General features: G+C 42.3%; 1 protein-coding gene across 1 annotated transcript in view; it reads left to right on the top strand.

Annotated features, from left to right (window-relative positions):
- The window catches only part of adgra1a (adhesion G protein-coupled receptor A1a), a 36,814-nt gene extending 31,949 nt beyond the window's left edge, over nucleotides 1-4,865 (top strand). The window contains exons 5-6 of the mRNA XM_030754317.1: nucleotides 3,139-3,234; nucleotides 3,320-4,865. Of these exons, the coding sequence (XP_030610177.1) occupies nucleotides 3,139-3,234; nucleotides 3,320-4,796 (1,573 nt within the window). The 3' untranslated portion in view covers nucleotides 4,797-4,865. The remainder of the gene's footprint in view (nucleotides 1-3,138; nucleotides 3,235-3,319) is intronic.
- The last annotated feature ends 16,833 nt before the right edge of the window (nucleotides 4,866-21,698 follow it).

The following is a 21,698-nucleotide window of genomic DNA, read 5'->3' as shown; positions in this document are numbered from 1 at the left end:
CTACTACATTATAAAATTATGCAGTCATCAAGTTCGGGTTATTCAGACCGAACATAACGCCCTGTTCACTCTCTCCTGCCTGTCAGCATACGCAGTTTTTGTAACTGTAATTAAATACTGCAGTTTTCTGCTGGACACTGTTGCAGAACATGTGGCTGTTGTTGCATATGTTTTATAATCGTAAGACGTGGACAAACCGCCAAACGAAATGGCTTGAGTCTTTTATCCATGTCATTCCTGGGCTACACTTACTTTATCAGGTGGCCGCACTGGTACTAGCAAGCTAAATATTTCAGTAGCACAAAAATTATTTAGTAGCACACACAAGTGCAAAGTTTGATATGTTTTATTGGTCAAAAACATTTAATACTGGTCAAAAATGCATTTATGTAGACAATAGAACTGGTTCTTTAATTAAACAATCAGTTTGAAACTGTTTAGCCAACAAAAACAAAATCTAATAGATAAAAATAAATATCAATAAAAATAATAATAAACAACAGAAATAAATAAAAGTGATACCCGTGATCACTGACAACAGTGTGCTGTTGCACTTTACAGCCCTGCATTTAATAACTGGCCAAACAGGTACCGAAGCACACAAAAGGTTAAGAAACATTGGCCTAGGCCAGGGGTCGGCAACACGCGGCTCAAGAGCCGCATGCAGCTCATCCAGGCTTAATCTCCAGCTCTGTGCGGCTTGTGGAAGTAAATTATAAGTATCCAATTGAAGTGCATTTTATTTTTGTCAGTTTGGTTTTTGTTGTAGTTTTAAATTGGAACATTATTGTGATCTTGAAATATTAAAATAAAATCATTTTATTTATCTATTTATTTATTTTAGTTTCTCAATATATGCATCACTCGCGGTAGCCGCTACCAGCTTCCGGTAGCCGCTACCGGCTTCCGCTAGTATTTGCGGCTCTCACTGTTTTGTTTTCCGTGGAAACCGGGTTCAAATGGCTCTTTCCAGATTACAGGTTGCTGACCCCTGACCTAGCTAGGCAAAAGAGCCAAAATGTTTTTTCCACCTCTCATTTGTAGCCACCAATTGCTTGCAAGTCGACTTCTTGTCGAGTAAGTCAAGTTTATCCTATACAGTGTTCTAGCTAGCGGTTGAACACAAGGCTCTGCGCTGGGGTGATGGGGCGATGCCCTGGCACCAAGCTGAGGATTTTATCGTTTCACTTTTGGGGCTCTACTGTCACTGCATTTAGCAAACACGAGCCCGCCCCGCGAACTCCGCCCCAGCTAGATCGCTGCTTTTATCGCTGCTTGCGCCTGTATTATTTCACTGAAATTTACAATTTACCACAAAGCACGGACAGTTCACAATGTGCACGTTCAATCTCCCTACGGTTATGCGCGTGCTTGATTTTGCGGCTACAGAAATCAAAATGACAACCTGCATGAACATGGGGAGTAGTAAGAGGACGAAGATCAAATGAAAATTTCAGGCATGATTTAACACAAATGGATAATTGCTGTTAAGTTTTTTCCAGGCCTCCATGAGCGTTTTGCTCACTGTGCAGAGAATGTTAGCTGTTATTTTTTTTTTAATTAAATTTTTTAATAACACTCAACACAACATGGTACTTAACAAAAGAACAAAGCAAAATTAATAAAACAAAACAAAAAACAAACAAACAAAACCCTCCCTACACCCCTAGGCCCAGCTACCTAGCTATAGTTTATCAAAATAAGGAGTCGGAGCTATAACTTCCAGTTACAGGTGTAGAAACGTGTTCAGAGGTGTCCAAATTTTACTGAAAGTGGAAAGTTTGCCAGAAACAGTGTATCGTAGTCTTTCGAGATGTAACGTATTTACAAGGTCATTAAGCCAAAGTTTTATAGGAGGAGCTTCTCTCTTCTTCCAATAATTTGAGAAGTGTCTTCGCGATAATAATGCAAGCTGTTATTTTTTCTTTACGTCAGCTGTAGCCGCCAGTACAATCACTATAAGCAGGGGTGTCAATCACAGGACGGGCCAAAAGTGAAGAAACATTCTGAGTCGTAGACGAACAGGATTAAAAATAGTTATTTAAATCAGTAAAATGAATTATTATGGCCAGAATACAGCAGCTTTTCCCTCAATGCCTTAAATAAAATATAAAATTATATTATTCTTCAAAAATCACATCAAGAAAAATGAAAATATTTTAAACTGATGAAAAGTTGCAAATTTTTCAGGTAGAAACTGCGATGTGGATTTCTGTGCTTCACAGTCAGAAAAACACTGCATAAACTGCATAGTGTGTCCAGTTTATTAGCAAAAAGCGCAGCTGAAAACACAGCGGTGGAGACACGTAATCACGCAGTCCACTCTGTAAAGTTGCAGGGACGCATTATGATGCTTCATGAGAAAAGCCGGCTATCACAGCTACCTTTCATCCTGGAGCCCTGCTGAGGCTTTTCCTTCACTTTGAACTGACAGATTTCCTCAGGCAGCTCATCGCACCTGTGTAATAAGGCACGACCCAAAATTCAGAAGCTATTTACTCCAGGAAAGACTGAAACTGCCGGTGATTTTAACCTTTGCCTCTTAAAAAGTTCAGTCTTGAGATCAAGACTGCTCTCGAGTACTACAACACTACCAGAAGGAGAAGCTGTATCTTCAGCATTGAAACAGCTTACCTTTTGAAACAATTTTTTTCAACCACGATTTAAAAAAACAGAAAAAATAATCAACTTGCTACTTACTCAGTATTACTATATTTTGTTGGTGCTGCTTGTGTAGCTTGCATTGAGAATCTATGGCAGAGGAGATTATTTTGCCTAGCACTGTGGATATGTGCCATGGGTTACTTGGGAAAGCAGCCAAAAGTCAATGTACTAAGGATATCTGTACCAGATATCATGGCAATAATTGTAGTTACAGAAACTGAACAAAAAACCCATAAGGAATTCATAGGAATTTTACTCTATTGACTATTTCACCATCAACCTTCATGACTCTGCCTTATTGTACCTACATATGACTGATGGTCAAAGATTGATACTGTTGCTAGAGGCATTCCAGTTGTTTCTTGCATGCAATGCTTAAAATCATAGAATTGTGAAATTCATTAATCTACTGGAATTATTGATAGTGAAATTCCCACACCAGTATTTATGCTTAGTTATGACCATTTTTTTCAGATTTTATCTTGTAAGTGATGGAATCCCTATCATAATAGTTGGAGTCACAGCTGCATTTGGTATGGATAACTATGGCAGCAGAGATGATGCTCTGTAGTAAGTATTGTTATTTCTAAGTAACCAGATTTTCATTTGTTGTTTAACATATAACATAGCTAATTTTTTTATGTGTCTTTTTTAGTTGCTGGATGGCATGGGAAGCAAGTCTGGGTGGTTTCTACGCTCCCATGAGTCTTCTGGTCTTAGTCATGTCTGTGTACTTCTTGTGGACCTATATCCAGCTGAAGCGCCACCCAGAGAGGAAGTATGAGCTGCAGGTTTTGAGGGAAGAGCAGCAACAATTGTCATCAAGTGAATCCAGCCATCACTGCCATACTGACACTGGGGGAGCTTCAGTGCCTGCTGGGGACTGCCAAGCCTTTGTTGCAGGCATGTCGGTACTTGCCAATGAGCACTCTTTTAAATCTCAGCTCCGGGCCACAGTCTTCACTCTCTTCCTCTTCCTGGCTACCTGGGCTTTGGGAGCATTGGCTGTTTCACTGGGACATTTCCTGGACATGATATTCAGTTGTCTCTATGGAGCTTTTTGCGTCACTCTGGGGCTCTTTCTTCTCATCCAGCACTGTGCTAAACGTGATGATGTGTGGCACCGTTGGTGGGCTTGTTGCTCGGCCAAGACAGTGGATGGGCCTGGTGAAGGACAGAACCATGGACAGGAGCTCCATCAGCCACACTTCCACTCCCTACTCTCAGGCAAGCAGGAGCTGCTTTCCACTCACCTTATACAGAGTTCTCACCACAAAATACCACCGCCTCCCCAAAGCCCAATGTCAAATCACATAGGCCCATGCTGTGTGGCTGTGATGAGTCCTGTTAGCCCTTCCCCCATCTTACCTCTTGCTGAGCCAATGCCTTCACCATGTTCACAGTCACTTCCTGATGAGCTCCCTCATCCAACTCTTCCCCTGCAAAGCTGTCTTGCCGATAAAACAAAGCCACGCTCCTTTAACCGTCCACGCCCATGCTTCCAGGATTACCGGTCTCACATGACTTCCACAAGTATGGATGGGAGTGTGCACAGCACTCATCTGGACAGTCCTCATACTGTGCACCACATTGAAGCCTCACCACTGGTTTCCAACAGTCCATACCCAGATCTCCAGCTTCCGTGCCTCAGCCATCACTTGGATAAGCAGCTGGTTTCCTGCCACAACTTGCAACACAAGATTTCCTGCCACAGTGTGCAAGACTCAATCGCCTCCTGTAATAGTCATACTCACAACATGCGTGGCAGTATCTCTTCCTGCCACAGCCTCCTTATGCCTTCTCACGGGGTTGATACCTGCTTGTGGCATATGTACTGCTCAGCTGATCACTCTTCCAGCACGAACTGTTGTGAGAGAGCCAGTCCCTTCACCTTGCATTATGAGCAAGACCTTGACACTTTGAGCTGCATGGCAGACAAAGAAAAGGATAATGTCTGTCTAGACGTAGAACAGAAAGATTTCCCAAGAAACACCCTACCTCGGCAGCATGGTACTGTCAACCGACGAGGACCCATTGGTCGCAACAGGAGTTTGCAGGAAGATAGCCTGGTTGGTTCAGATGCCACAGGAAACATACGGACTGGCCCCTGGAAGAATGAAACCACTGTATAATCTTGTAATGACCAGAGCAGCCAAAAATTTCAGCAAATTACTTTGTAAGTGTTTGGGTCTTCCTTCCTCCTTGCCCTGAGACTACAGGTTAAGTTTTCACCTCCTAATGATATTTGAGATCACTTTATGACAAAGTTCATTTTTAGCATTTTAAAAATCAAATCCTCATTAGAAAATATGAGAGGTTCAATTTAAGTTAAATTATTATTCTGCTCCATGACATTTAAAGTTGCAATCAGTATTGTGTGGATCTTCAGGAGCAGCCTGTCTGAGGACTTAAAAGTGTTATAGAAAGAACTTTCTAAGTTTGAAACCCATGAGCTCCAACTGGGGCCTTTGCTTTGGCTAGAGTTTTATGTTCTTCCTTTGTTTTTTTCAAGGGTTTTACATTCCTCCTACCGTCCAAAGACATGCAGACTGGATAAAAAAAAATACATCCCAGACAGCCCAGTGAAAAACATACATCGGCTATCTTTAATCTGTTTTCTAAAAATATTACACCTGATACAAAATGGACTGAAGGGTAATTTTTTGAAGGGAACTTTGTATACAGGGCATAGCTGATTGTAAGATTAATTGGATCAGTTTATTTACCACACATATTGATTACGATAGCCGAGTCCAACCAAATGGTACCCAACCCAACCTTGTTACACTAATTCAGAACAGTGTTAATTTTGTTGACGAAATATTTTCGTCATACAATTTTTCGTCAACGACCCTTTTTTTTCATGAGGAAAATGAGACAATAACAAAATAAAAACTACCTAAAAGGATAAAAACGATGATGAAATTAATTGACACTTTCATCAATGAATGAAAATGGACAAAAATGCTTGGCGGAGACAACATCCAATCAGAACTTATTTAATTTTGTGAAAGACAGGGACAATTTAAGGAAAACATCCAATCAAATGCACAATTGCACAAATTTGCTCTAAACCCGAGAAGGCCAAACTAGCCTGTGATTTGTCTTTACTTCCAATAGAACTAAGTTATGTAAGAGTTGATGTATGGACACATTTGTCCTTTGACGTTTTGACAAACAAAATGGTGTGTAAACCATATGGGGCGACTATCTCGGGTAAAAACAGGACAAATCTTAAACGACATCTGCAAACCAGACACTCAGATCTCCATGCATAGGTAAGCATTTTAATGTCATGCAGGGTAAAGTGTTTGGCGTTTGTGTTTAGAAAAAATCACCACAGTGCACCACACTTAATTTTGAGTGTTTATAATGACTAATTCAAGGGAATTGAAGAAAAAGCATTTGCATTTTACACCCTTTATATTTTGATCGACTAAATCAACTGTAGATTTAGTCGACTATATTCTTAAGACAATTCGTCAACAAAAACTAGACTGAAACTAAAACTATACAGATGTCTAAATTATGACTATAAATTACATTTTCATCAAAAGACTGACTAAAACAAAATCAAAATTTGCTGTCAAAGTTAACACTGATTCAGAATCTAAGAACTGCCACTCAGCTGATACTGTGAAATGAATTTGATTTAATTTATTACAGGTTTTTTTTTTCTGGGAAGTTATACTTCTCGCATTAACTTTACTGTTACAGAATTTAGTAATAGATTTAAATTCAAAATTCTTTGAGTGCTATGCCTCTTTCCTTCTATGAATGTGCTTCTATGAATGTGTGTGTGAATGGGTGAACACAAATGTGTTGTATAAAGAGCTATAAGTGCTCAACTAGAGTAGAAAAACGCTATATAACTAGTCCATTTACCATTTACTATCCTGTCTTCAATTTTGGTCTCATCTGACCAAAGCACCTTGTTCCACATGTTTGCTGTGTCCCCAACATGGCTTCTGGCAAACTGCAAATCGGACTTTTTATGGTATTCTTTTAACAATGGCTTTCTTCTTGCCACTCTTCCATAAAGACCACATTTGTGCAGTGCACAACTAATAGTTGTCCTGTGGACAGATTCCCCCACCTGAGCTGTGGATCTCTGCATTTCGTCCAGAGTCACCATGGGCCTCTTGGCTGCATCTCTGATCAGTACTCTCTGTTACGGCCCTAGCCGGGCCTGCTGTGGCTTCCTGGCCCACTGGGTGTGGCTTGTGCTTTCCAGCCTTGGGTGCCACCCCTTTTGGAACAGCTGACCCAACTCAGCAATCAAGCTGGGGTACTTAAGGCCAGAGAGTGGAGAGATCCAGGCCAGTGAATGCCAGAGCCTGCCTTTGTGGCACAACTTGTGAACAGTGTGTTGCTACAGCTTCTTACTCCTGCTCAGTAGACAGGAGGGTGGTGTTTTGTTTTTGTGCATGAGGCTTCTTGCATTAGGTGGTCGTTTTATGTTTGTTAAATAACTCCTGTGTTTTCTTTTCCTTTGTTTGAAGGTGATAGCTGCGTGTCCGTCTCTTTTTGTTATAATCTTAATAAAGACCTTTTATTTTACCAATTTTGCTCATGTCTCCTTTTGTCAACCTGGTCACTTTTTGTTACTTACCCCCCCCCCCCCTAGACTTTTTAGGGGGAACGTAACACTCTCCTTGTTCGGCCTATAAGTTTAGGTGGACGGCCTTGTCTTGGTAGGTTTACAGTTGTGCCATACTCTTTCCATTTCCAGATAATGGATTGAACAGTGCTCCGTGAAATGTTCAAAGCTTGGGAAATCTTTTTATAGCCTAAGCCTGCTTCAAACTTCTCCACAACCTTATTCATGACCTGTCTGGTGTGTTCTTTGTACTTCATGATGCTGTTTACTCCCCAATATTCTCTTAACCAACCTCTGAGGCCATCATGGAGCAGCTGTATTTGTACTGAGATTAGATTACACACAGGGGGACTCTTTTTAGTCATTAGCAGTCATCAGGCAACTTCTGAATGCAATTGGTTGCGCTCAGAGAAAAGGGGGCTGAATACTTTTGGACACCGCACTTTTCAGTTTTTTATTTGTAAAAAATGTTTTGAATCATGTATAATTTTTTTTCCACTTCACAATTGTATACCACTTTGTGTTGGTCTTTCACATTAAATTCCAGTGAAATATATTTATGTTTGTGATTCAAATGGCTGAATTCCCACCTCAGTATGGAGTCAAGTTCTCCAGAGTCCTGCTAATGACTTCTTTATTTGACTCAGGTGTGTTGGATCAAGGACACATCTAAAACCTGCAGGACCCTGGACCTCGATGCCTGGATTTGAGGATCCCTGCCCTAGGGGGTGGTGTGTGTATGTGTGTGTGTGTGTGTGTGTATCCAAGCTCAGGTCCTCTGCCAAAGCCCTGGAAGCTTGAAGGTCCTGCACAGTATCTTAGATGTTCCTAGGACTGCACTCTTTTGGACAGAGACCTTGGATGTTGTTCCTGGAATCTGCTGTAGCCACTCCCCAAGTTAGGGGATCAGTGCCAAAAATCTTTCAATTACCAAGGGGACCACTTTTGCCTTCAACTTTACCTCTTTTCTAGCTCTTCTGTCAGCCCTCGGTATTCCTCAAGCTTCTCGTGTTCCTTTTTCCTGGTGCTGCTATAACTTGGTATTATTACATCTCTCACTACAGCCTTCTTCCTCAGCTTATCCACCACTACTTTGTCTGGTTGGTTAGCCATCACCAGTTTGACCGTCTGTCTCTGGAAGTCCCTGTCAGTGCCTACAGCGGAAGCTACAAAGTGGACCCAACTGCAAACTCAGACAAGGAGACAGGAGCTATTTATAAACAGCTTGTTTGAAATGCAAGATTGCTTAGATCAGGGGTGGGCAAACTTTTTGGCTCTGGGGCCATATTGATGTTTTGAAATTTGACAGACAGGCCAGGCCAGCACCAGGTTCATACATATCAAACAAACATAAAAAAGGCATTGCAGTGTTAATACTTACATTTACTTTTAGTTCAATTCAATTCAATTTTATTTATATAGCGCCAAATCACAACAAACTGTCGCCTCAAGGCGCTTTGTATTGTGGGTAAAGACCCTACAATAATACAGAGAAAACCCAACAGTCAAAACGACCCCCTATGAGCAAGCACTTGGTGACAGTGGAAAGGAAAAACTCCCTTTTAACAGGAAGAAACCTCCAGCAGAACCAGGCTCAGGGAGGGGCAGTCATCTACCGTGACCGGTTGGGCTGAGGGGAGAGAAAGACATGCTGTGGAAGAGAGCCAGAGATTAATATCAATTAATGATTAAATGCAGAGTGGAGTATAAACAAAGTAAATAAGGTGAATGAGAAGAAACAGTGCATTATGTGAACCCCCCAGCAGACTAGGCCTATAGCAGCATAACTAAGGGATGGTTCAGGGTCACCTGATCCAGCCCTAAACTATAAGCTTTATCATAAAGGAAAGTTTTAAGCCTAATCTTAAAAATAGAGAGGGTGTCTGTCTCCCGAATCCAAGCTGGAAGCTGGTTCCACAGAAGAGGCGCCTGAAAGCTGAAGGCTCTGCCTCCCATTCTACTTTTAAGTATCCTAGGAACCACAAGTAAGTCAGCAGTCTGAGAGCGAAGTGCTCTGTTGGGGTGATATGGTACTATGAGGTCTTTGAGATAAGATGGTGCCTGATTATTCAAGACCTTGTATGTGAGGAGAAGAATTTTAAATTATGTTCTGTATTTAACAGGGAGCCAATGAAGAGAAGCCAATATGGGAGAAATATGCTCTCTCTTTCTAGTCCCTGTCAGTACTCTAGCTGCAGCATTTTGGATCAGCTGAAGGCTTTTCAGGGAGCTTTTAGGACAGCCTGATAATAATGAATTACAATAGTCCACCCTAGAAGTAATAAATGCATGAATGAGCTTTTCAGCATCACTCTGAGAAAGGATGTTTCTAATTTTAGAAATATTGCGCAAATGCAAAAAAGCGGTCCTACATATTTGTTTAATATGTGCATTGAAGGACATATCCTGGTCAAAAATGACTCCAAGATTTCTCACAGTGTTACTGGAGGCCAAAGTAATGCCATCCAGAGTAAGTATCTGGTTAGACACCATGTTTCTAAGATTTGTGGGGCCGAGAACAAGAATTTCAGTTTTATCTGAATTTAGAAGCAGGAAATTAGAGGTCATCCAGGCCTTAATATCTTTAAGACATTCCTGCAGTTTAACTAATTGATGTGTGTCATCTGGCTTCATTGATAGGTAAAGCTGAGTATCATCTGCATAACAATGAAAATTGATGCAGTGCTTTCTAATAATATTGCCTAAGGGAAGCATGTATAATGTAAATAAAATTGGTCCTAGCACAGAACCCTGTGGAACTCCATAATTAACCTTAGTGTGTGAAGACTCCCCATTTACATGAACAAATTGGAGTCTATGAGATAAATATGATTCAAACCACTGCAGTGCAGTACCTTTAATACCTATAGCAAGCTCTAATCTCTGTAATAAAATGTTATGGTCAACAGTATCAAAAGCTGCACTGAGGTCCAGCAGGACAAGTACAGAGATGAGTCCACTGTCAGAGGCTCTAAGAAGATCATTTGTAACCTTCACTAATGCTGTTTCTGTACTGTGATGAATTCTGAAACCTGACTGAAACTCTTCAAATAAACCGTTCCTCTGCAGATGATCAGTTAGCTGTTTTACAACTACTCTTTCAAGAATCTTTGAGAGAAAAGGAAGGTTGGATATTGGCCTATAATTAGCTAAAACAGCTGGGTCAAGTGATGGCTTTTTAAGTAGAGGTTTAATTACAGCCACCTTGAAGGTCTGTGGTACATAGCCAACTAATAAAGACTGATTGATCATTTTTAAGATTGAAGCATCAATAATTGGAAAGACTTCTTTGAACAGTCTAGTAGGAATGGGATCTAATAAACATGTTGCTGGTTTGGAGGAAGTAACTATTGAAGTTAACTCTGAAAGATCAACTGGAGCAAAAGAGTCTAAACAAATACCAGCAGTGCTGAAAGCAGCCGAACATGAAGATAAATCTTTGAGATGGTTATGAATAATTTTTTCTCTAATGTCTAAAATTTTATTTGTAAAGAAATCCATGAAGTCACTACTAGTTAACGTGAAAGGAATACTCGGCTCTACAGAGCTCTGACTCTTTGTCAGCCTGGCTACGGTGCTGAAAAGACACCTGGGGTTGTTCTTATTTTCTTCAATTAATGATGAATAGTAAGATGTCCTAGCTTTACGGAGGGCTTTTTTATAGAGCAACAAACTCTTTTTCCAGGCTAAATGAGCATCTTCTAATTTAGTGAGACGCCATTGCCTCTCCAGCTTTCGGGTTATCTGCTTTAAGCTGTGCGTTTGTGAATTGTACCACGGAGTCAGGCACTTCTGATTTGAAGCTTTCCTTTTCAGAGGAGCCACAGTATCCAAAGTTATACGCAGTGAGGATGTAAAACTATTGACGAGATAATCGACCTCACTGGGAGCAGAGTTTAGGTAGCTGCTCTGTACTGTGTTGGCACATGGCACTAAAGAGCATAACAATGAAGGAATTAGATCCTTAAACTTAGTTACAGCACTTTCAGAAAGACTTCTACTGTAATAAAACTTATTCCCCACTGCTGTGTAATCCATTAAAGTAAATGTAAATGTTACTAAGAAATGATCAGACAGGAGGGGGCTTTCAGGGAATACTGTTAAGTCTTCAGTTTCTATGCCATATGTTAGGACAAGATCCAGAGTATGATTAAAGTGGTGGGTGGGCTCCTTTACATTTTGAGAGAAGCCAATTGAATCTAACAATAGATTAAATGCAGTGTTGAGGCTGTCATTCTCAGCATCTACATGGATGTTAAAATCACCCACTATAATTATTTTATCTGAACTGAGCACTAAATCAGATAAAAAGTCTGAGAAATCAGACAAACTCTGCGTAAGGACCAGGTAGACGATAGATAATAACAAATAAAACAGGTTTTTGATTTTCCCAATTAGGATGGACAAGACTAAGAGTCAGGCTTTCAAAAGAATGAAAACTTTGTCTGGGTCTTTGATTAATTAATAAGCTGGAATTGAAGATTGCAGCTAATCCTCCTCCTCGACCTGTGCTTCGAGCATTCTGACAGTTACTGTGACTCGGGGGTGTTGATTCATTTAAACTAACATATTCATCCTGCTGTAACCAGGTTTCTGTAAGGCAGAATAAATCAATACGTTGATCAATTATTAAATCATAATAGGGACTTGGAAGAGAGAGACCTAATGTTTAACAATCCACATTTAATTGTTTTATTTTTTGGTGCAGTTGATGAAGCTGTATTATTTATTGTTTTTGAATTTTTATGCTTGAATAGCTTTTTGCTGATTTTAGCTTTGTTTTTTGGTCTGGGAGCAGGCACCGACTCTATGGGGATGGGGTTTTGGGGGGATGGCAGGAGGAGAGAAGCTGCAGAGAGGCGTGTAAGACTGCAACTCTACTTCCTGGTCTCAACCCTGGGTAGTCAGGTTTTAGGAGGGTTAATAAATTTGGCCATATTTTTAGAAATGAGAGCTGCTCCATCCAAAGTGGGATGGATGCCGTCTCTCCTAACCAGACCAGGTTTTCCCCAGAAACTTTGCCAATTATCTATGAAGCCCACGTCGTTTTTTTGGGAACAGTGTTGTTTTTACCAGTGCATTGAAGTCTGGTGTTAGTTTTGTTCTAGAAATTCTTGGAATCCTTGACATCAGTCATAATTATATGATTTAATTTAGGCAGTACTGTACCAATCTTCAGTGGGCCAGATTAAAAAGACCAACGGGCTGTAGTTTGCCCAGTCCTGGCCTAGATTCTACGCTAGAAGCTGGGTCCTGAAGAGCTTTCCCATCGAATGCTAATTCAGTAGCAACTGGCACAGGTGAAAAACACTGGTGGTGTGGGTGAGTCTCTTTGTAAGTGGAAGCTGGGCAATCCTTGAGAGGGGGTGTGTGTTTGTTGTGGAGCCTCAGATGATTTCCAGGAGGGCTGGCAGGCGTGGGTGCATAGTGAGAGATTCCCAGGAAACATGACAAGCTGGTCCAAAGATGCAGGAACGTGAAAGTGAGGTGGAGCAGAGAAAAAGACTGAGACATGAGCGAATGCACAAAAGGTCTCTTGGTCATGAGATGGCTGGAGGTTGTTTACCACATGGTTGCTGACACTCTGGTGAAGACGGTTTGATTAGACTGGACCTTAATCCTTTAACGCTGGGTCATCGTCGCTGAAGCACCAGTTACCTGTCATTACTAGCTCTGAACAGCTGGTTAAGATGTAGCATATCGCCGCCGAGTTGGCTGATCAAAGGAACTTGATCGGATGGCTTTTACATAACTCCGCAACCGTTTGTCCTATCAGAAAAATTCAAATGGTTCCTGAAAGCTCATAAATTGCACTTTGCCTATAGGGAAATTGTGTTTTTTTGTTGCTGGAAGTCTGCAAATGGCTGCACTATTGAACTACATTGTGTCACAGCAGACACCTTCGCAGTTATAGGTTTACATACAGGGTTGCCACATGACAAGAATCAGGTGTGCAGGGCTGCTCAGCTATGACCTCCAGAAAGGTGGAGAAACTCCAAAACGCCTGCCTCCTGGAAAAGTAAGAGAGAGCGAGCCCACCACAGTAACAACAGCACAGCATCCTGAACCACAGGATCTTAGCTCGGTCATTCTCAGCCCCCTTTGGGTGTGTCTCCGATTTTGATCTTGGGACTTCGAGGCCATACTCAGCACAGATGTTCATACTTACTGTGCCAGCCACTTGGTTATAGATTTCTGTGTATGCTGTGACTCCTAGGATCTTGCACCCTGCTGTTATGTTCTGACATCAAGAGACGTTATGTGCTAGATTGTCTCAGAGGCATTTCTACACTGCCTGAATCTGGGATCGATTTTGTGCTCAGAACTTGTCTTTCAGTCCAGCTTTGTCCAGCCATAGGTAGGATTTCGTGATATCAGCCACTGGTGGTACATGCCATGCAGTGACATGTCCTTTCATGATAGTTCGTCTTTCTGAGGTTTCTGTTGCTGAGGTATTCACTCAGCATACAATTCCTAATGTCAATGTTTTTGATGTACTCATGGATCTTTGTCTTTTCATTCTGGATAGTGGTTCTGACAGTCATGGTCATGGTCCTGGGCCTCTGGCCCGGTGCTTTATGTTAGTTTTTTGATATTTTGATATATGTGTTATGTTGTTTTCCTTGTGTTAGGCTTCTGGTTTTGATTACCATGTGTTCTTTGATTGTGGATGTTTGTGTGCTTATTGTTTATCCTGTTCATGTGTCCTAGACCTAGTCCTTGTGTTTTGTTACTTCCTGTTTTATTTTGGTGTCTTTGGTCCTTGTGCTTTAGGGTTAGTTTTGCTTCCTATGTTACCCTCCCAGCTGTTTCCCAGTTCCTGGTCTGTATATATTGTCTATGTTCTCATCAGTTATTTTTTCAGGTCGTTGCATGTTTGGCATTGTCTGGTCCCTCTGCTGTGTGCTCACCATGCTTTGTAATTAGTTTTGCTGGTCCCGTCTTTTTTCATGGTTTCCAGCAATAAAGCTTTGAGTTCATATCCTCAAAGAAAACCCCTTTCTGCAGTCTGCATTTTGGGGTCCCAACCTGCAACACACAGCACATTTCATGACACTGACACTCACTTGTCCTCAACTTTCTTCTTTCTTCATACCTCTTATGAGGTGAAACCTTCCATGCATGATAATGAGCTTTCTTGTCTTGATGTAAGTGGCTTCTGTCTCCTCTTTTGGCAGTTTATTATCTCAGCAGTGTATCTGATGACTGACAAGGCATAGGTGTTGATTGCCCAATCTTGTTCTTTCATTCAGCTGACTCTTCAGGGCTTGTCATACTCTTTGGTGGTTGTGACTGTCCTAGTGGCATCTTCCCATGGTTCCCACTTGCCTGTGCAATTTCAAGTCTCTGCAATGTTTCCTTCTGGTAGTGCAATTTCACCAATTTTAAGTACTATCCCCCTCTGACTACACTTCTCCAGTCCAAATGACATTCCAGTATCATTGCTGTAGATCCTACTGGTGTGTATCAGTGAATTAATGTCTTGTTCACTCCTGTTGTACAGCTTGAGGTCACCCATGTAGAGGAAGTGCCTAATGGTTGCTCCATTCTTTTGCCAGCATTTATAGCCAGTCTTGCCTGAGGGGGGTTCAGGTCTCCTCTGTACATCCCACGCCTAATGGCAACTTGTCACAAATCCTGTGCACCAGTATATTTACCGATATAAGCAAAGAAAAAACATTAAAAAAAAGGAAATCCCTTTTTGATTCAACACTGGAAACCTGAAAACTCTGCTGTCACTGTGTTTTACGTACATACAACGCTCATACCGCATCCCTTCATATGCTGTGGCATCGCCCGGACCTCTCTTTGGCACAGAGAGGGGCAGCACACACACCCCCGGACCTTGATTCGTGCTTTAGCGACTTTTAGCATTTTTGAGGCAGCCCATAGTGAGTTTTGTTGCACAAAAGTTGGCAACAGTGCTGGCCACTGATCGCCAGATTACACACAAATATACGGGCCATAGATAGATGAGAATAGGCCAAATCCATCATAGTTTTCTGCAGTTTACTGTGTATGGTTTCCATTTTGGAACAGTGCTTCCACTTCTTGTTGAATTTTCCTCCGGCCGCATTCACAGCATGTTCTTGTCTAATATCGTCAATAGAGTCATTTTGTGAATCGATGATGGCCTATTTTAGAGAATTCAATGAGGCATTTGAACTGATCTGCCAGACCGGAGGCCATATCACTGCAGAATATGCAGTGGTGCAGTGGTGTGAGTGTCTCTGCCATCAGCAGTCAAATGGCAGCGCTCAACTATTTGAAAAGCTACGCTGGGTGGGTGCCACCCCCCCCCCCCGTTGTCCGCTTTGTACGCTCTGGAAAATGTCGATATTTGTTAAGTGTCCCTTACCACAGTCGCACTAAAACATTTTGACAGATTTTTGAGCGCAGTGTACCACATAAAAATCAAGGTCAGTAAGCACAACAATAATTCATACATAAGGTGCACCAGATTATAAGGCGCATTGCCAATTTTTGAGAAAATTTAAGGATTTTAAGTGCACCTTATAGTGTGAAAAATACGGTACTAGCCAAGGCTCTGAGTCTTTGCAGTTTATAAGGTCTGAAGGATACATAGCTTGTTGTACTTCTTGTACAGCTTCGTGTTGCACACCTTGCTACAGTTCTGATAGCTGGCTAACTTGGTGACAGTAGGGATCGTCTGTAGTGCTACATTCACGTCTTCTAGTACTATTTCAGAGGGTATAGAATAGAATAGAATGCCTTTTATTGTCATTATACAGGATGTACAATGAGATATGAGATACCATGTAGTCTTGGTAATCAGCCATGAAGTGTGCAGGGTTCTAGCTGTGTTTAAGGTCAGCTGCTCTCACGTTCAACATACCACTTGTTCTTGGGGCTTGATACCAAGTCTTGGAGTGTGGGGACGATGACAGCTCCTCCCTAACCTGATGTGCTGGCTTCCCCTTGGCGAAGCTTTTGTGTTGTACCTCATCAGTCTCTAGTTGTGAGCAGTTGCTTATTGCAGATGTTGGAACACTGAGCTACTAGTTGTTTCAATGTTAGCTGAGATGTTGGGTGTCCATAGGTCCCACATCCTCTTCATGTAACCCCTTTTGCTGGCGTTACTTGTCTAGTAGCATTCCAACAACTCCCTGTTTTCATCTCTTGTCTACTTATCCTGCTGTATCATCAGTATGTCCTGGTTCCTCAATATCTGACACAGACCTTGTTAATTCAATTCAATTCAATTCAATTTTATTTATATAGCGCCAAAAAAATCTGGCAGTGTCTGAGACAGTATGGCTTTAATTTACTAACTTTTTGTTTTTTCATAGTATCAATTGTTTTATGCAATGACAATAAAGATATTCTATATATGTGTATATATATATATATGTGTATATATATATATGTGTATATATATATATATATATATATATATATATATATATATATATATATATATATATATATATAGTCATGTGGAAGACCTAGTCTGGGAAGCCTTACTGAATGCATGCCCTGGCTACAATTCGAACCCCTGACTTATTGTTCCAAAGATAGTGTTGCTACTACTCTCTTATTCTCTCTCTCTCTCTCTCTCTCTGTGTGTGTGCGTGTCTGTGATATAGTACCAGTCAAAAGTTTGGAAACACGTACCCATTGATATGAATGGGTGAGTGTGTTCAAACTTTTCACTGGTTGTGTATTTGAAAGTCTTTAAGATTCTTAACAGGTCTCAAACTCTAACAGTATAATCACTGGAATTTGAAATTAATAGTTATCAACAGCTGCAAACTCCAACTGCATTATCCATGTACCGTATTATGCAATAAGGCAATAAAAGGTCACTGATTGCACCTTTAAATACTTGGACTGATCCATTTTTAAAAGTTCTATTTTTGTCAATGTTACATTTCTAGTTACATTTACAGGAGATCATTTGAAAGAGTTACATGTGAAAACACATGGAATCAGAGTGAGCACATGTTTTTATGTGTGCAATAGTGCATGAGTAGGTACATAGAAATTATGTGTGTAATGTGTTCATTATTATGGACCACCCGTGCAAAATCAACTTAATATCTAATATCTTGATAAAGATTAATTTATAAAGTCTATGAAGTTTTTTATGGCGATATTTAATGTATGCTGCCAAACAGAGTCAAATAGACTCTGGTCTGACAAATGTTGCACTAGTGTGTGACCCTCACATTGTGAGATAATTCCAAAAACATGCAATGTGCTACAAAGCACAAACTTTGTGCCAAAATTATGTGCCAGTTTTCACTGTAATGGGAAACTATACACAACACATTCTCAAATTACAGTTTGTGGCACCAAATGAACTTGAACTCAGGTTTTAAAACATCAAAAAGCAGCAGCCCTTTCAAGTAGTGCACAGACTTCTGTTTTCCCAGAGATCTGTTTCATGAAGTACGAATGGCAGTTGAGACTAGCCTGAGTTTCACCAAGAAGATCTAAAAGGAACAGTCCAGTTCCTTGAAACAGTTGTTTCAATGCACTTTTTAATAAAAGGTAAGATCCTACCTTAGGATGTTACAAAGAACATCCTAACATCCAGACAGTCCCCTATGAGCAGCACTTGGTGCCAGCAGGACTGAGAAACTCCCATTGTTCCAGTGGTTCTGTAACAGTGTCATTTAAATTTTTTATTTGTTTTTTTTAATTATGTGATGAATAATGTGTTGCAGGAAACATGTCATGGTCCTGGGTCTTTGAACCAGTGTTTTGAGGTTTTATCTTTGTTTAATTCTTTGGCTTATATTTACTTCCCTTTGTGGTTCAGTTTTATTCTAGTTTATTCAAGTGTTCCATTGTATTTTGTTGTCAAGACTTTTGTCTCTGTGTTACGTGTTTCCCTGTTTAGTTGCTTCCTGCTTTATCAAAATAAAAATGAAAGTCAGAGCTTTGTATTTAGTTCACTTCCCTGGTTTCATTGTCCCTGATTAGTTTCTACTGTGTTCCACACCTGTTTCCTCTCCTTGTATTCATCCATCCATTTTCTTTCACGGGAGAAATAGGCTCCTCCTGGGAGGACATGCCCAGAACACCTCACCCAAGAGGCAGCCGGGAAGCATCTTAGCCTGAACCACCTCAACTAGCTCTTTTCGATGTTGAGTAGCAGTGACTTTACTCTGAGCTCCTCCTATCTTTAAGGGAGGGGCCAGCCACCCTTCAGAGGAAGCTCAATTTTTGTATTCACAATCTCGTTCTTTTGGTCACTATCCAAAACTTGGGACCATGGGTGAGGGAAGGGATTGACCAGTAAATCGACAGCTTTGCTTTCACACGCAGCTCCTTCACCACGACATCACTGTAGATGCAGCCCCAATCCATCTCTCTATCTCCCGCTTCCTTCTCCTGTCACTTGTGAACAAGACCCCGAAATACTTAAACTCCTCAACCTGAGGTAACAACTTATTCCTGAGCTGGGGTGGGCACACCACCCCTTTCTGGCTGAGGACCTTGGCTTCAGACATAGAGGTGCTAATTCATGCTAGCAACCTCACACTCGGCTGCAAACCATTCCACTGCAAGATGGAGGCCACAACCTGATGAAGTCAACAGGACTGCATCATCCACAAAAAGCAGAGATGAGATTCTGAGGCTACAAAGGCAGAAGCCTCCCGCCACTTGGCTACACCTAATAATTCTGTCCATAAAACTTATGAACAAAATTGATGATGAGGTCATCCCTGGCGAAGTCCAACATCCACAGGAAACGAGTCCGAATTATGGTCAGCAATACCGACCAAGCTCTCACTGTGGTTGTACAGGGACTGAATGGGTCACAACAATGGGCCAGACACCCCATCCCACAGCACGCCCCACCGGCTACCCTGAGGGATGTGATTGAATGCTGGGCAAACTCCCACGCATACTTGAATATCCTCGAGAGGATAAAGAGTTAGCCCAGTGTTTCATAAACAAGATGAAAACCACATTGTTTCTCTTGGATCTGAGGTTCAAACTAACAAATGGACCCTCCTTTCCAGCACCCTGGCATTGACCTTACCGGGGAGGCTGAGGAGTGTGATCTCCAATAGTTGGAGCACACCCTCCAGTTCCCCTTTTTAAAGATGGGGGGCACCACCCCAGATCTCCACGCAACTTTGCAGAGGCGTGTCAACCATGTCAGACCTACAACATCGATAGCCTTAAGGAACTCAGGGTGAATGTCGTCCACCACAGGGGCCCTGCCACCAAGGAGTTGTTTAACCACTTCCATGACCTCACCCCCCAGTGATGTGTGAGTCGTCCCCCTTGTCCCCAGACTCTGCATTCACTACACTTTTGTAGTGGAAGCAGTGGGATAAGGAGGTCCTCAAAATATTCCTTCCACAGTCCAACTAGAGCCTCAGTTGAAGTCAGAAGCGCCCCCACCTGCACTATAAACCATGTGGGCAAAGCACCACTTTATTTCCCTGAGTCACCTGATGGTTTGCCAGAATCTCTTGGAGGCTGTCTGAAAGTCACCATGGCCTCACCGAACTCCTCCCATACCCAAGTTTTTGCTTGGTCTGCCGGTACCCTTCAGCTGTCTCCTGAGTCCCACAGCCAACCAAGCCCGATAAGACTCCTTCAGCTTGATGGTTCCCATCACCTTCGGTGACCACCATCTGGTGCAACAGGAACCAACCACCACAGCTCTGAGCAGCAGCCTCATCAACGGAGGTGCAGAATATGGTCCATTTGGACTCAATGTCCTCAGCCTCCCTCAGAATGCTGTTGACGTTCTGCCGGAGGTGGGACTTGAAGATCTTGTGGACTGGGACCTCTGCCAGGCCTTCCCAGCATGCCCTCACTATATCTGTAGGTGAGCCAGGTCTGTCCAGCATTCTCCCTCATCATCTGTTTCAACTCACCACCGGGTGGGGATCAGTTGACAGCCCAGATCCTCTCTTCACCCAATTGTCCAGAACATACAGCCACAAATCTGATGATATGATTACAAAATCAATCATTGACCTGGTGCCATGTGCACTCCTGGACATCCTTATGTTCGAACATGGATGGACAAACTGTGGTTTGCAGAGAAGTCCAATAACAAGACACCATTTGGGTTCAGACCGGGCAGGCCGTTCCTCCCCATCACGCTCCTCCAGGTCTCACTGTCATTGCCCACATGAGCATTGAAGTCTCCCAGCAGGACAATGGAGTCACCAGATGGAGCACCCTTGAGCACTCCGCCCAGCGACTCCAAAAAGGGTGGGTAACTGTCATTCAGCGCATAAACGCAAACAACAGCCAGGACTCGTTCCCCAGCCCGAAAGTGCAGGGAAACAACCCTCTAATCTACCGGTGAAAACTCCTACAGGCAGTAAGCCGGGGGGATACAAGAATACCCACCCCAGCTTGCTGCTTCTCACCAAGGGCAACTCCACACTGAAACACAGTCTAGCCCCTCTCCAGGAGACTGGTTACAGAGCCCAGGCCTTGCACTGAGGTGAGCCTGACTATATCTACAGGGGTTGGACAATGAAACTGAAACACCTGGTTTTAGACCACAATAATTTATCAGTATGGTGTAGGGCCTCCTTTTGCGGCCAATACAGCGTCAATTCGTCTTGGGAATGACATATACAAGTCCTGCACAGTGGTCAGAGGGATTTTAAGCCATTCTTCTTGCAGGATAGTGGCCAGGTCATGACATGATGCTGGTGGAGGAAACCGTTTCCTGACTCACTCCTCAAAACACCCCAAAGTGGCTCAATAATATTTAGATCTGGTGACTGTGCAGGCCATGGGAGATGTTCAACTTCACTTTCATGTCCATCAAACCAATCTTTCACCAGTCTTGCTGTGTGTATTGGTGCATTGTCATCCTGATACGCGGCACCGCCTTCAGGATACAATTTTTGAACCACTGGATGCACATGGTCCTCCAGAATGGTTCAGTAGTCCTTGGCAGTGACGCGCCCATCTAGCAAAAGTATTGGGCCAAGGGAATGCCATGATATAGCAGCCCAAACCATCACTGATCCACCCCCATGCTTCACTCTGGGCATGCAGCAGTCTGGGTGGTACGCTTCTTTGGGGCTTCTCCACACCGTAACTCTCCTGGATGTGGGAAAAACAGTAAAGGTGGACTCATCAGAGAACAATACATGCTTCACATTGTCCAGAGCTCAAGATTTGCGCTCCTTGCACCATTGAAACCGGCATTTGGCATTGGCATGAGTGACCCAAGGTTTGGCTATAGCAGCCCGGCCGTGTATATTGACCCTGTGGAGCTCCCGATGGACAGTTTTGGTGGAAACAGGAGAGTTGAGGTGCACATTTAATTCTGCCATGATTTGGGCAACCATGGTTTTATGTTTTTTGGATACAATCCGGGTTAGCACCCGAACATCCCTTTCAGACAGCTTCCTCTTGCGTCCACTGTCTGATGTGGTTCATCCTTCTTGGTGGTATGCTGACATTACCCTGGATA

This window comes from Archocentrus centrarchus, chromosome 19 (assembly GCF_007364275.1).
Source record: "Archocentrus centrarchus isolate MPI-CPG fArcCen1 chromosome 19, fArcCen1, whole genome shotgun sequence".
Lineage (NCBI taxonomy): Eukaryota > Metazoa > Chordata > Actinopteri > Cichliformes > Cichlidae > Archocentrus > Archocentrus centrarchus.
The sequence above is the reverse complement of the archived record's forward strand: the minus strand, read 5'-3'. Positions and strand labels throughout refer to the sequence as shown.